The 16,659-nt window shown below is 40.6% G+C and overlaps 1 protein-coding gene across 1 annotated transcript; it reads left to right on the top strand.

The window, feature by feature from the left end:
* The first annotated feature begins 649 nt into the window (after positions 1 to 649).
* Positions 650 to 15,249, top strand: LOC121505977 (gamma-tubulin complex component 3 homolog). Its single transcript, XM_041781436.1, is given in 17 exon segments — positions 650 to 719; positions 3,199 to 3,306; positions 5,631 to 5,644; positions 6,493 to 6,618; positions 6,702 to 6,770; positions 6,857 to 6,953; positions 7,213 to 7,379; positions 10,444 to 10,554; positions 10,983 to 11,087; positions 11,694 to 11,875; positions 11,980 to 12,115; positions 12,539 to 12,607; positions 12,712 to 12,847; positions 13,152 to 13,255; positions 14,981 to 15,023; positions 15,026 to 15,084; positions 15,172 to 15,249. Coding segments are annotated over 17 exon segments (1,674 nt in total).
* The last annotated feature ends 1,410 nt before the right edge of the window (positions 15,250 to 16,659 follow it).

Here is a 16,659-nt window from a genome sequence, read left to right as displayed (position 1 = left end):
ACCTTTTTCACTGCTTTTTCCCATTTCAGTTCCTTTTGACTAATTTTGTGCCATGTTTTAGCCATGTTTTAGCCACTTTTTGTCACCTTTTCACTGCTATTTGCCCATTTCAATCCCTTTTGACTGATTTTTTTCCATATTTTAGCCACTTTTTGACCATTTTTGTCACCTTTTCACTGCTTTTTGCCCATTTCTGTCCATTTTGACTCATTTTTTGCCATGCTTAAGCTGCTTTTTGACAATTTTTGTCACCTTTTCACTGCTTTTTTGCCCACTTAGTGGCTTTTGACTAATTTTTACATACCTGGCCAATAAAACTGATTCTGATTTTACCTTTGCACCCATTCCCAACATGTTTCCGATCTGCATATTGTCCATCAGCTGTTTAACAGATCTCTAAATTGATTGTTTTTAGTTCATTATCTAAAATTTCGTAAATAAATCGTGATTGTCAGAGTCGATCATCCAGATTATGAAATGCAACCCGTGACACGTTCCAGGCTCTTATTTTGTAGGAATCCTAGCGTAAGTGGCGCCAACGGTTGTTCCCGCTTTTAGCTTGATGTTGTTCGCGGTGGTCGACTGAGTTAGTTAGTATTATACTGTTGTATTTTTCATCTATTGGGCGCCGTTATGTTAGGCTAACAGAATGGCGGATCCAAAATCCACCAGCGCCCTCCTCCAGAGCCTGTGCAGCAGGATCTGTGGAAAAAGTGAAGGTACAGCCGTTAGCATGAACATCCTCCGCTGCGTTTCATTCAACGTCAGACCAAAGCTCGTTCAGAACAGCAGCACTTTATGGTTACCTTCACTTTATTTCCCCTACATGTTTTAAATCATAAAGCTACGTAGTCTGGTAGATTTTTGTGTGCGTCATAGACGACGGCTGATGATCTTCTCCAAATTGTGTTGTACTCAAGACCACACTATCTGAGACCTAGACTTGCCCAAGACTAGAGTGCACCAAGACCAAGACCATCAAAATCAATTTTAAAAACCATGACAAGGTTGAACAGTTAAAGAGCATTCTCTCTTAATTTTAGTTTTTTTTTTTTAAATAAATTTGACGGATAAAAAGGTGTCTGCAACTCTTTCAAAGCACAACATACAAAAATCCCAAAGTCGGCCGGTGTTCTGACATATTTTGCTTCCTTGTCAGATTTTGCTACCTATCACTACCCCATGGACTACCCTAACCCTCTTTCTGACGAACCCCGCTATGATAAAGAACAGAGAGAGATGGCAGGAGAGAGAGAGCCAATGGGCTGGGCTAGATGCTGCTCATCCTGCTAAACATCTGTCAAAACAGCGGACTCTTAGCTGAAGTTTGGTTGAAAATACTCAGCTGGAGTTTCCAATCATCTAGCCTTGTATTTGCTAACGTTTCAAGCAGCTCTCATGCTGTTGGAGGATGCTGAAGGGACGCCATGTGTCCTGCTTGCTGAAGGCCCCAGCTGGATGCAGACATCTCAGAGATACGGCGAGAATATCAACATAATCTAATATTATTGGTCACTTTGAGAGGATTTATAGTCTTAATCCAGGGATTAAAGACACCTAATATTTTTAATGTGGCTGTAAAATAATCCCAATCCAGATTTGGAGCCACAGTGAAATGATCTAATGATTTACAAACATTTTTAAAGCAACAGCCTGATCATACCAGTGATCTCGGACTGAAATTTAAGGTGTTATTATGGACATCCACAACTTTTAAAGCAGCATAGATAGGGAAAATGTGGCTAGGGCTGGGAAAAGGGACAAGATAATATCTAGGTATTATTTTAGCCTGATGGTGGCATAATACCTTAATACCCAAACATTTTCTACATTCTTAAATACCATGTGTTTTTGTGATAAAATGATAAAAACTGCATTATTTTAATGGTTAGAGTATAAAAAGGGCAGACACTTGAGTCATACTTTTAAACAAATCATAGAGAACACTCTCTAAGGGTGTTTTTATATCTGGCACTATTGCTCCTCCTCTCCTCTTCCCTGCTGTCTTGCTTTCACATTAGAAACGTCTTTCTATGCCTGAGCACACTGATGCATGCACACAGAACAACCACTCACTGATGTTTGTTTATGCTCTGTGGAGATGATAGAGTCCATCCTGCAGACTTCTATGGATGTTTTTATTATTTTTGAGAAGGCAATAAAAACCCTCTTCATTGTTTTACACATAATGATACTATACAGCAGCGTTACTCAACTCTGGACAACCAAAAAGCCAAACTGTTAAACATACCTTTGCAAGAGCCACAGTCTTAGTGGTGAAAAGCAGCAAGAATGGGTTAAAGTGGCAATAAAATAGGTTAAAGTGGGCAAAATGGTTAAAAAGTGGATGAAAAATAACAAAATTGGGGAGAACAAGTGGCAAAAAGGGAAGAAAGTGTCAAAGTATGGGTGAGGAGTGACACAATAATGGGTTACAGGTGGCAAAAATGGTCAAAAAATGGCAAAAACATGACAAAAAAATGAGTGAAAAGTGACAAAAATGTGCAAAAGGCAGCAAAGAGTGGCAGCAATTGGGGGAAAAAGTGGCATTTAATGGTAAAAGGCAGCTTAAATGGGTGAAATTGGCAAAAATAGCAAAAAGAAGGATGAAAGAGTCAAAAACATGGGAAAATGGGCAAAAAAAGGATAACAGTGGCAAAAGTAGACTTAAAACAGTAAAAATTGATTAAAAGTAGCATACAGTTGCAAATAAGGGCACTGGAAATATACAGAGAGAAAATAAAGGTTGACAATTAAAGCCAAGTGTGAGAAACAAACTGATTAATGTGATAATTTCTGAGGTCAAAATTTCCCTTTTCAGGTTTTCTGGGGCATAATATTTCAAATTAAGACATAAAAGAGCCACAAATCATCACCAAAGAGCCACATGTTGAGTATCACTGCTATACAGGGATAGCAGGGATGTGTTTCTGCTGTTTTGACAACATTCATCAGCAGTACGTTGTGTAAAGACACTCAACATCACTAGCCTTTAGAAATGTTTCACTCTATAGTCATCCACCCTTTTATTGGTTTTATAGTTAAATGATGTTGTCTTACCCTGTGTCTAGTTAGAAACAGTCTTAATCTCTAGTTATTGCAGCAGAAGTGGACAGTCAGTCTCCTGGTCACAGCTGTCAGATATTTTAAAGTGTTCTAGGTGATTTAAAGTGATCTGTTCTCATTCTTGTTCTCCAGCTGAAGTCGCCCACCAGTTCCAGTACGCCGTGCGAGTCATCGGCAGTAACTACGCCCCCACTATCGAACGCGACGAGTTCCTGGTTGCAGAGAAGATCAAGAAAGAACGTGAGTACCTTTGAGACGAATACTGTCCATCTAAACAACAGCACAGTCATCCTACAGGTAACTTAAATCCTGTAACAGAGACCTGAAACTTACCCCAGCTATGAACGTATGACTATTTGTCTTTCATTCATATTTCATGCACACAAATGCCCAGCCCTCCGGGACAAAAAAAGGCCTGAATTTTGTTACTTCTAATGGTGTTACAGCTGTGCAGATGAAATCCAAGTCATCATGAACTCCTGCAAACAGCAATTTAAGCTGTATGCAGGAGTTTTTCTGCATTTTGTGTCATTTAAAACAATAAAATACTAAATATTTGATGTCTTTGACTTCTATTTTTGCTCTGCTCTGCTAAAAAAGGTTTCAATGTCATTTGATTTTACTACAGCCATATCAAAGTTTAGAAATCTGCTGTTGCCTACAACATAAATAGTAAGTCCTTCCTTGTAGCCAAGGTTGCAGCATTAGTGGGAAAACATCGATCCAAGCTTTTATGCAGAGAATAAACGTAAACAGCGCGGCAGTCACTGTACATTAGGTTTATTTATGTCCAATCTTTAGAAAAATATCGCCTGGTTGTCACAGCAGAACATGCAGATCTTAGCTGGGCTTATTTATTTGACTTTTATGCCTATCAGGAAGCTTTTAGCTGCATTTACAAGTTATAGTTTGATTTTCATGCAAGGGAGCGGTGCAGAGATTTCTCTATAAGTTAGTCATTTGTTAGATAAGAGGTCTGTTCGATCAAGAAGTGTTTTGCCTCACCCTTTTTTTTTTTAAAGGTTTATTTTTGGGCATTTTTGTGCCTTTATTTGATAGAGGAGGACGGTGGCATGCGGTGAGGGGCCTCAGGCCGGATTCGAACCCGGGCCGTCTGCATACATAGGGCGCGCCTTAACCACTTGGCCACCTGCGCCCCTTTTTTTACCCTTTCACTGATTTTATAAATCAATCATGGTCAATATAATTTGGCTACTTGACAAAAGTTACCAAAAACACTCTTTAATGTGAAAGTGAAAGCTGAATAAGATTGTCCTACAGCAGGGATGTCAAACTCAATCACAGCAGGGGCTGGATTCTGGATTCAGGTCTAACTTGAGGGCCAAACAGGGTCACCTTTCTAACCATAAACTCTCAACCTCATTTCACCAGTAAGAAAATATGAAAAAAAAACTAAAGTACTGATAATAAATGATTTTGAAATGTAAAAAATACAATAAAAAATACGTTTAAAGGCTCAAAATATGACAAAAGTACATTTATTAGTCTAAACAGGTCAAAACATGAAATTGAAATTGAAAAATAATGTTTTAAATACATTAGAAAGAAAGTCAAAATGAGTTTAAAAGTCAAAATGATTCAAACTTTTAAATTGTCTAAAATATCAAACTGTGGGATTATGAAGTCAAAGTTAGGAGTTGAAATTATGAGATGAAATACAGAAAAATTTGTTAAAAAGGTCAAAATGTGACTTCAAAATTAAAATTATGAATCTAAAAGTTCAAAATATTATATAAGTCAAAATTATGAGATGAAATGCTCAAAGTACGAAAGAAAGAGTCATAATCCTAAGTTTGAGTCCTAAGTGTGAGATGCTCAGAAACAGAAAGCAGAAAGCATTCAGACCAACTTGACTTTTTCAATTGTATATTTCAGCCTGATGCTACAGTCAAAAATATTCATTTTTATTCTCATTAATCTACACTCAGCATCCCCTCATGACAAAGTGGAAACAGAATTTTTGAATTTTTTGCTTATTCATTAAAAATAAAGAACTTAAGTATCACATTGACATAAGTATTCAGACTGTAAATGTAGCTCAGGTTCCTCCACTTCCTCTGGATCTTTGCTGTGCTAAATGAAACTGATTGGACATGATTTTGGAAAGGCCAAAGGAAGTGCCTGCAGAGCTCAGAGACAGGATTGTTGACGGGCACAGATCTGGGGAAGGCTACAGAAATCTGCTGCACTGAAGGTTCCCAAGAGCACAGTTACCTCCAGAGTTCTCACAATCAAGATGTTTGGCACAGCCTGGATTCCTCCAAGAGTTGGTCACCTGGCCAAACTGAGCAATCAGGGGAGAAGGGCCTTAGTAAGAGAGGGGACCAAGAACCTGATGGTCGTTCTGTCTGAGCTCCAGAGCTCCTGTGTGGAGATGGGACAAAGTTCCAAAAGGGCAACCATCACTGCAGACCTCCAGTGATCTGGGCTTTATGGCAGAGTGGTTAGACAGAAGACTCTCCTCAGTGCAGATCCTGTCCCCAATCTCTGCAGACATTTCCTTTGACCTCATGGCTTGGTTTTTGCTCTGATATTATCATCAGCATTCTATAGAGAGGTATGTGCCTTTCAAAATCATGTCTAATCAGTTTATTTACCACAGGTGGACTCCAATCAGGTGAAACATCTCAGCAACAATCCAGAGAAATGAGAGGAATCTGAGCTAAATTTACAGTGTTGATGTGATATTTCAGTTTTTATTTTCATACATTTGCCAAAATTTCTACAATTCTGTTTCCACTTTGTCATGATGGGGTACAGAGTGTAGATTAATCAGAGAACAAAATATTTTTTGACTGTAGCATCAGGATGAAACGCAACAAAACTGAAAAAGTGAAGGGGGTTTCAATAGGTTTCATCTGGAAAAAAAGAGGTCTGAGGTTTCAGTGTCTCTAAATAAAATAAATGACCTAACAGTGGATGTCTAGGACTTCTATTTGTACTGTCTCTTTAGCAGTATCATTTGATTTTTACTACTTAATTCTCTATTTCTTTATTTCACCTCAACATTTATAGATTATCTTGTAGTGAGTAAGTGTATTACTGTTAGTGATTCTTAGTGTTAACAGTCTTTTCACTCAGCATTAGGCCTGGATCGTCGTAAACTACATCAGTATACAGGATGATTTTCTCTAACCCTTTATCTTGTCTGAAAATAGATCGATGTATCTTAAAAACTTGACAAATTGCCCAGCTCTGCCTGTAACTACTGCTTACTAAAGATGGCACCAAAGAAGAAGAAGCTGAGCCAGTAGAAGCATTTTCCTTCACTCTAGAGAATCTAGTGTGGAATTCAAGTCACAATAAAGCCTCTTCTTGTGAGGGAGTTAGTTTTCCAACAACCACTGCTCATATAAACAAAATGAGAAGGAACTTTTTCATGCAATACCTTGTGTTTCCCACCAGGTGGTGGTGTGTAAGCCCCACAGAGACCTCTGCAGCAGACTGTCTGAGCTCGGCTGGCTCCACAACAAAGTCAGAAAGTACACTGACACGCGGAGCCTCGACCTGGCCTTCGGACTCGTCGGACAGGTGAATCCTCTTCAGACTAAACCACCTGAAAATAAGTTAAATGTTATATTAAATCACCAGCTGACAAGCCTCTTTGTCCTCAGAGCTTCTGTGCAGCGCTCCACCAGGAGCTGAAGGAGTACTACAGGCTGCTGTCTGTCCTGCACTCACAGGTGTGCATCCTACATAACTGCTTCCAAACTGCATAAATGGAAAAATTTATTAAATAATGACTTGAGGTGTATTTGTGTTGTTCTAGCTGCAGGTGGAGGACGAGCAGGGTGTGACCGTGTACACAGAGAGCACTCTGACCCTCTGACTCAAAATGCTGGCTGCTCACGTCGATTTCTGCCAAGGTAGACTCAAACAGCAACACTAGAAAGAACTGCTCATTTGCCCCAAAACTCCCCAGATGCTGTAATTCAGTTGTTAAAATTCACATACTGTAGTAGTTTCATTCATATGCATCCTAAAATGTGTGCTAAAACCTTAGCCTCTTGAGTTAGTTGCATTAAAATCTGCACATTTACTGTCCAGACAAACAAAAACGTCTTCTTGTGTCATGGTGAGAAATGTACAGGAAGTCAGTTTGTGTCTTACCGTTTTGTTGTTCAGGTCGTTCAGGAGGTGAGCTGGCCTCAGCCGTCCACTGTTACAAGAAAACAGGAGACCCTCAGATGAAAGCGCTGATTCAACACATCCTCAGCCTGGTGTCACACCCCATCCTCAACTTCCTGTACCGATGGATCTACGACAGGGAGCTGGAGGACACCTACCACGAAGTAAACACTTCACAGATCTTACAGTCCAGAGTAGTTTCAATTAGCAGCTAAGTGTTTTTTAACTCAAAAAAATAAGAGAGAAGGAGGGCAAGTAAAGGCGTCATCAGCTGGATTAGAACCTAGACTCGGAGGGCAAAAAGAGCTTAGGACAGTAACGGCTACCTTTGAACACTATCAACAACTTTCATTTATTAAAAAAAGAGATAATGTGGCTAAAATCTGTAGATGGCAACTGAAACTGTCAACTTCTTTATAGTGTGAAGCAGTAAGAAGGCTTTCCCACCCACCAGGGGGCAGTTTTATCAGTGTGGAAGATGTCAGATAGAAAGCTATTATTCTTCTCATTATCAAACCCAAAAACACTTAAACCCTCAGATTAAAAATGTAAGAACTCCCCCTTTAACAAGTGAGAGCCACAACAGAAATTAACCACTCATTTCTGATTACTGTTTGATTTAACTGCTCTGATATCTGACCCCAATCAGAGAGGACGTTGCACAGAGGAGGAGGCGGGACAGTGGGGAGGAATAAAGAGAGAAAGACGGGACAGCTCCTTAAATGAGGACTGATGAGAGGGGTGTAATGGAAAGCTCAGAGATGGATGTTTCTCCTTTACTTCTCCTTCTGTTTCTCTCTACAGTATTTATTTTTGTGTCTGAGGGTTAGCTTTTTTGTCACTCTGCTTTGGTCTTAAGTGCAGAGTTTAAAAAAGACAGAGACAAAGTTATCTGGTCTTTCAGGAGGGAATTTATCCAGGGAGTGGGACATAGTCTGTTAAAACTCACAAAGATATTTATTATGGAGCAGAAGCGAGATGTTAAAGCTGTTCAATGACACAGAAGTTATGGGCAAACAAGCATTTAAAATGGTGTACTTCCTGTTGATTTGGCAAACCTGATCCAAAATGTTCAATTTCAAGAGGATCAGAAGAACCCCCAAAGAAAATCTAAGTCTAGAGCAGGGGTGCCCACACCTTTTTGGCTTGTGAGCTACTTATGAAATGACCAGCTCAGCGTGATCTACCTACCAAAAAAAAAAAAAAAAAAAAAAATCACAAAATTGCAAGGAGGCTTGATAACAACAACTTCCTAACACCAGAAACAACAAAATGTGAGTTCTTCGCTGAAAGAAAGTGAATGCAGTGTCAACTTTCTGTTGTATGTGACTTGCAGAATCTTAACATGTAAAAGCCAGTTGAGTTTTCGAGCACAATCTTTTAAAGGACTTTTAGACATATGAGCTGCCCCGCAAAATTCTTGTTCCTTAATAGACACACAATAGTTCATAGCTCCAGTAGGCATGTTTAAACTGCTGCTTGCAGATCCCCCCCATTTCACTGTGAAAACACTTAGCCAGTGCTCTCCATGGTACTGAAACATCACACAATCTATTGTTAAACACACTGCATGCTACACACACAGTGAGAGCCACATCATAATACGTTTCAGTCGATTTAGGCTGGGTCAGTGAGGCCGCACATTTTCTCATGTTGAGATACTTTTCCTATGTAAGGTCCACCACTGTCCAGCGTGGGCCCGTGATTTGGAGTAAATGTCAGCCTCCAGTGACAAGATCTCTTCCATCAGCGCGGATGAGATCATATGAAACAATGTGGCAATTTTGAGGCCACGGATTTAACCTTGCTGTCCTCTCCAAATGGAAAGTATATGAATGCAGCGGTTGCCTAAAGTACAGCAAAGTCTTGGGAGCGTGTGTCAAAGTCTGAGCGGACTATCAGTCTCTGAAGCGCGTACTGAGCGCGCTCCATGTTTTTCTGTCGTCTTTTGCTCTCCACATGTTACATATTAATTTAAGATGGACTGAGATGTTTGCTCACAAAATCAGTTAGTTAACTGGCGCGCCTTGCATTTTGGGTTTGACAGACTGGCTGCTCTTCACATCAGTCACATCACCACTGGGGCCACTGACTTGACTTTATTCAAATGAAACATGATCGCCCCGCATAGCTTTCGCGGTCGACGTATTGGGCACTCCTGGTCTAGAGGAATCCCTGGAAATGGATTCATTTTCCAATTTTTTTTTTTCTTTTTTTTGTTTGTTTACAAAAATTAAAAATGGCTTGCTTCTTGTTGATTTGGCAAAGTTGGTCCAAGAGGCTTTTTTGTAGGTCATGTTATGTTAAATATGTGTAACAAATTTCAAAATTCTACATTGGACCTGGTACAGGGGCTATTTTTTTTTATTTTTGAGGGGGCGCCACTGAGCCAGTAAGCTACGCCCCCCAACTAAGCCCACATGTAGCTTTAAAATTTTCCCGCCAGTTTTCATGGTAGCACAAGCCCTTTAAAGCACTTCAAAATCCCTTCAAGAAACTACTTCCTCTTTCATGGCATTAAAGCCGTCCAATTTCAGAAGTTACCCAAATAAGAAAGTAATAACTCATCTTCATACTTCATTGCTTTTTTAAGCCATAATAAGGCTTTAACATTAATTTCAGCCTTTAGCTGATCTCAGGAATAGAGCGAAATTCAAACCCTATCCAAAACTAATACATCAAACCTCTGACACATCTGCTGTTACTGGTGTTGGTTCCACCATCTAAGGTTACAACACTCTGCTGTAAATGCTTTATTCTATCTACAAGGCTGTGAAATGGTGCCTTTTGGAGATGGATTCTCTCAAAGGATGATGGTTATTGTGTCAGCACATCAGAGCCTTCAGTTAGAGAGCGAGGGTAGCAGGCCCTCTTAAGTGAACGTGGCCAAGGATAAAAGCCTCGTCATCGACTGCAAACTCGGTCCAGAGAGCTATTTAGATCTGACTGTCATCAAAAGTCTCATTGAAATCAATTCAGGCTGAGGACTTTCCTGTAGATGCTGTAATCAGTTTAGCTGTAAATAAATGTGTAATTAATGAAAGCAGCATAGTGTACTGCATGTCAGACACAAGTGAAATGAAAAGCTGGAGAATTTATGTTTTTTACGTTATAACTTCTCTTGCAGCTACTCTGCAGCATCATCCAGACTTTAAATAAGGTGGTGATCATCATGTTAAAGGTTGTTTCTTGAAATCAAAACTGTGTGGAAATGTTTGTTTTCTGCAGTTCTTTGTAGCATCAGACCCCAACGTGAAGACGGATCGTCTGTGGCACGATAAATACTCCCTCAGGAAGTCAATGATCCCCTCCTTCATCACCATGGACCAGGCACGAAAGGTAAACACGCCACAACGCTGTCGCATATCTGTACAGGCTCAGATTTCTGTTCTGCACTCCACATGAAAATGCACCATTTATTTTAAAGACAATCCCCTTTTTTAAACAAGAAACACTCTCATCTACTTCCCTTTAATATCCTCAAAACTCTGTTGAAAAATTTTTAAGCTTGCAAAGTGCTGGGGTTTTATTTATTACACAAAACTTACGCTTGAACTGACTTCCCATTCAGAATAAACACCAAAAAGCAACATGATGTATTCTAAGATTCTTACCAATACTTTCATGCTTTTAATTACCTTTTTTCTGTCTTTTAATATGATCATGGGGAGGTTAAATCATAATTTAAATTCAAACCAATTACCCAGCATTAGCTGTTAACCTCACCTCATATCAACAGTTTCCCTCTCTATCTCTCATCCCTCTAGGTCCTGCTGATCGGTAAATCCATCAACTTCCTGCACCAGGTCTGCCACGACAGAACACCTCCTGGCAAAATCACACCAGCGTCCACGTCTGCAGATACACCCAAACGGTAAGAGGCATACAAATAATACATATACCCAAAATGTGAATAATGTGAAGGAGTATGCATGTTTTTGATACGCTGTTCTGCAAGATATTTTTTGCTTTTAAATCCCCAAAGACTCGGTATATCCAGTTATCTACTTGAAGGATCCCTTTTACCTACTAGGAAGCAGGGCCAAAGTTAAAGCCTGATAGGTTGCTATCAGTAATTGCTGCTCGTTGTTTTGTGTCTTATTGTCATGACCTCATCAGCCAATAAGGCTGTACTCATCGTATTGATTCTGTTGTACTGACGGGGGCTTGTTGACTGGCAGTGATCGATGCTCTTACCGCTCACCAGCCTTGTCTTTCTGTTTTTAAACATGAAAAGAAATGAGGTATACTTAGCTTTTCTGATTGATTTATTCTGCTGGACTTCACCTGACTAGTTTGATCTTTAGCTTTTACAGCTGAAGGGTGGCGAGCTCTTTTCTGTCTCATGTGCAGGACAGTTAAGTCTTGACTCAACATTTTTAGCCTCTTCTTTTTAGGCTCCTGTGCCTAAAGAAGGCTTATACTGCTCTGTTTTTAACACCTGAAAGAGTTAAACTAAGAAATTAAATTTCTGGTCCACAGCTGCAGAGCTGCTGTCTGACCTGGAGGGGGCGTTCCAGGCAAAGATCGACGTTGCCTTCAAAGACACCAGTAAATACCTGCTGGACGTCCTGAACAGAGACTACCTGCTGCAGGCCATGAGGAGATACCTGCTGCTGGGCCAAGGAGACTTCATCAGACACCTCATGGACCTGCTCAAGTTAGCGGCACCTTTCTGTGGTCTTATTCCAGTCATTTGCTGCTTTGTCTGTCTAAAACATAAATAAATAAATATCTGACATCTCCTCTCCTATTCTGTCTCAGACCAGAGTTGGTTCGTCCTCTTACAACGTTGTACCGACACAACCTGACCGGTATCTTAGAGACGGCGGTTAGAGCCACAAATGCTCAGTTTGACAATGCAGAGATACTGAAGAGGCTGGACGTGCGCCTCCTAGAGGTAAAGTGCTAAAAGTGTGCGACTATGTGAATGGGAGTACTGGTGGTCCAGTGTATAAGACACACCTTAACTGCCCTCTTTTATCTCAAAAGTTGTCTGCTGTCCATAAATAGATGTGATCATGTGAGTTTTTGGCTTTTCTGAATACTAAAGAAAACAAAAAACCTTTTAAAGAAAGTGGAGAGAAGGGGTTAAGAGTGGCAAAAATGGTTCAACAAAAGCAGTGATAGGCAGAAAGTGGCAAAAACTTGTGTAAACAGCAGTGGGAAGATTTGAAAGATGCACAAATGGACAGAAAAAGCAGTGGAAAAATTAAAAAGGGGTAAAAATGGGCAGAAAACAACAGCCAAGTTTTGGGGCGTTATATTTAAGTGACTTCATCATGATCTCACCTTTCTAACTCCTGCCTTCTGTCCTCTCCAGGTGTCTCCAGGTGACACGGGTTGGGATGTTTTCAGTCTGGACTACCACGTCGACAGGCCGATCGCTACGGTATCAACATAAACGCGTTTTAAATATTACTTGCATGTTTTTCTACGTCTACAGAACAGCTGCCTGTGCATGGAAGTGGCTCATAAGTATGTGTATTTTTTTAGTTGTTTACAAGGGAGTGTATGCGTCGCTACCTGCGGGTGTTTAACTTCCTGTGGAGGGAAAAGAGGATGGAGTATACGCTGACTGACATCTGGAAAGGACAGATTTGCAACGCTAAGCAGCTCAAAACATTGCCGGGTACAGAAAACAACACAAACACAAGCAGAGAGAACACATTTCACTGAGTTTTGGTGCTTAAATTTTCTCTGAACACTTTGCTTTTATGACTAAAATGTCTAATTTATCAAAGTTTTGGATGTTTATATTTTCTCATTTGAGTTTGCTTTTATAGAGAGAAAAAGACAGGCATGCAACACCAAAACCTGCACTTGGTTCTAAAAGATCTGTTTCTACAGTCATACTTTTCAGGCTTCTTTTAAGGGCAGAACTTTCTTTTTACAAACTCTAACCTCCAGCCTCCCGTTGTGTATTTCTCCTCCAGAGTTATCCTGCGTGCTGCATCAGTGTCACATCCTGGCGTCCGAGATGGTCCACTTCATCCACCAGATGCAGTACTACATCACCTTTGAGGTCAGACCATTAGTGGTGCTGTTAGCATCACACACTGTAAAAAAGAAGTAGTAATTACCGCTGTGTCTGTTAAAAGCAGAGACTCTGATTTACAGGATCAACAGCCAGGTTAACTCGGTTTAAGACGACAGAGCTGAGGGCAGGAGAAGTTTGTTAGGTAGACACTTAAACGTTCAAAGTCCTGAAGTAGAAGAGAAAATCTAACATTTTTAAACATGAATTCTAAAGAAATATTCTGAGCTAGTTTGTACTCTCACTGACTGGATAGATTTATCAAAAACAACCAGGTTTTAACAGGATACCTAAGGACAAAAAAAGTCAAATCAAAGTCTGTGAAAGCCTTTTGTTTTTACATTCATATTCTACAGAGTTGGAACTTTTTGTCAAGGCAAGATTTCTTTTTTACCTGAAACAAGCTGCTACCTCGCTCTCTGTAAAGACACAATTGGATGTTTTCAGGACATTTTCAGTGCTGCTTCACAGCTGCTTACACCTGATTGTTTTCATGCAACAACCAAAGAAACACATTCACTGCATGACAGCTGAAACAAGTTAATCATGCAGGAAAGATGGGCGACTTTCTTTTTCTAAAGTCTGGTGGCACTGAAGATGGTGATGCAACTGCAATGACAGTGTTCAACTATCCGAACCTTACAGTGGCAAAAACAAGCATTGTTATGGGAGAACTCTGATTGAGCATGTTTTCCCCAGCTATTGCAACCAGCTGTAACTAGAATTACAAGTTTAGTTGGGCCTATTATATCAAAAGTTTCTCCTCCTGATAGGCTACTTTATTCCATTCTTATTATTAGAAAAATGCTGGAAATGTTTCTCTGAATCCTTCAGCCTACAAAAAAGCAGCATCTTGTTTACAAGCAGAATAATCATGAGCTCTATATTAAGTTATTAATTAGTGAAAATAAAGCCAGCAGCTCTAATTGCCCAAAGCAAATAATATGACCTGTGTATAATCTCCTATGCTTAAGCTGCTGATGAGGCAGTCTACTTCTAAAACAGCTGTGTCCCAATTCAGGGGCTGCATCCTTCTGAGAGCACATTTATCAATAGATGCGTTGAAGGCTGCCCGTTATAAAGGCACCTTCAGATGCAGCCGACCGGTGCGTTCTACTGTCCTTAACCAAGAATCCATCTGCTGCATCTTTAGTTGCCTTACATATCCCATGATGCAATGTGAGACCTCTCAAACAAGCTCACATACATCAAAGATGCCAAGTTATGCATTTTTAAATCCAAGCTATTAGGTTTTTCTCAATGGAATAACAGCAGATATATATTTTAAAAAGCAGGTCTTGAAACTGATAGTATCTTAAGGGGAGTTTGCAAAAGACAGTTGAGGAGATGTCAGATGAAGCAGTTGAGGGAGGAGGAATGATGCCACTTGTGGGCCAAAATAAAGGTAGATAAAAAACACTAATTAGGGCCCGAGCACTGACAATGCGAGAACCCTATTGTTATCGTAGGCGTTTCATTTTCATTCTCACAAAACCCTGCAAACGGAGGCTCCCACTTGATAACCCTGGTGTTGTTTTGGCTCTTTCAGCCCATCAGTCTGTAGACCAGACCATCTTGTTTCAAGTTCAGGATGTGAAGGCTGGGTCCATCAAAGGGTGCTACTGAAAACTCAGAAGTCTTTAAAAACTTTAGATTTAAAAACATCCTGGCTGGACTGTTTCTCACTTAAAATTCATATTTTTGTGTGACTTTCTGTGGGTGCTGGAGTGCTCCTGGGACAAGGGGGCTCAAGACCTCGACCACATCATCGCTGTCATGATGTCTTCTTAGACACCATCATCTTCAGATGTCTGCTGGACATTAACAGCAGGGTAACATATAGGAACACAGACAAAGATCCTTTCTGCATCTTTTTCTTTAAAGAGTCACTTGACCTCTGTCTCCATCTGTCCATCCAGTCCCTGTTGAACCAGCTGAGGGCGATTTTCGACCAGATTATCACGTTTCAGAATGCTCAGGACTCCATCCACCGCTAGAAATGTTTAGTGACCGAGCAAACTTTCTGTATGTATGCTGTCCAATACAGAAGGGGACGGTATGAGTGTAGTAGGTTTGCAAATCTACCAAGAAGAGAGAACCATGGCAAGCATTTGTTTATGCTCCTTGTGGGCAATAGAATCCATCCTGCAGGTTACAATGGATGGTTTTATTATTTTTAAGATGCCAACAAAAGCTTTCTTCGTACTTCCACATCTACTGTGCAGTTCAGTGGTTAAAATAGACCAACACTGTGCTTAACCCTTTAAGCGCCAAAGTTGCAAAATTGTGACAAGCAATATTGCTGAATAAAACGGGCTATAGCTGCAAATGTGGTGCCTAATGTTGTTACTACTTTACACCAGGAGATGGCGGACATGAATAACTTCAATCCCAGCAGCATATGTGGGTGTGTTTCCATTCAATGTTTTGGAGAGAGAGAGTTTGAAGACGAACCACCGGTCGAGGAGATGAGGAAGTGGTAGAAGTGGTTGTACTCGGTGAGAAAAAGAGAAAGAGAGCGAATTTTAGCTAGAATACTCACAATTTCGGGAGAAATAGTGGAATATTCACCCCTGTGACAATGACGTTCCGTTGTCCGGTGAGACCGAGACGTCGGAGCCACACGAACTCTGTGTGCCATGAGAGTCCACAAGCAGCACATACTGAAGCCGACGCTTTTCCTCACAGTAGCTGGGGTGGGGACATGGTTGGGGTTGCAGGGGTGGTCAAAACACGAACATTGACGGAGGTAGCGGGAATAAATAAAACACCGCGGACGTAGGGGCAGATGTGGTAGGAGCAGTGGCGGTGGAGGCCGCCTGGTGACGTCAGAATATGCAAATTAGATGAGTGAATTTACTCCCACCACAAACTTTGGATCATACTGAAGATTTTTCTCATTTACAGTATGCCTTTATCTCTAACCACTTTCAAGCTACTGCCTTTTGAAATCTTGATATCAAAATTAAATATTTTCTTGAAGAAACTATTGCGCCCAAAGGGTTAAATTTCAGCTTTTCAAGAGAGAGGAGACAGCATGGCCTTCACAGCTCTACTTGCTAGTACCCTGTGTTCGGGCATGCTTCTGTTCATATCTCTCCCATATTGTTTCTGAGTATTTTTCAAGCCAATTTGGAAAAAATGCCACAAGAGAGGATAGAAAGAGAGAAATATATCTTAGGAAAAGGGCAGGGGGAAGACAGACAGGGTGAGGTGCCCTGGTCTGGGCTTGCGCTCATCTTTGCCAGGTCTACCTATTGCCGTACCACACTCTACTCCTTCAGTTTCATTAGGGTATTTAAGATAGCACCCATCCTGCAGTCTACCTATTGCTCTACCCCCCTCTGCTCCCTCATTTTAATCTGGGAATATACGAAAGTATTCATCCTAGGGTCTACCTAGCACTC

The sequence above is a fragment of the Cheilinus undulatus genome, linkage group 24, assembly GCF_018320785.1.
Source record: "Cheilinus undulatus linkage group 24, ASM1832078v1, whole genome shotgun sequence".
NCBI classification, from domain to species: Eukaryota; Metazoa; Chordata; class Actinopteri; order Labriformes; family Labridae; genus Cheilinus; species Cheilinus undulatus.
Note: the sequence above shows the minus strand (reverse complement) of the source record. Positions and strands in the feature narration are given on the sequence as shown.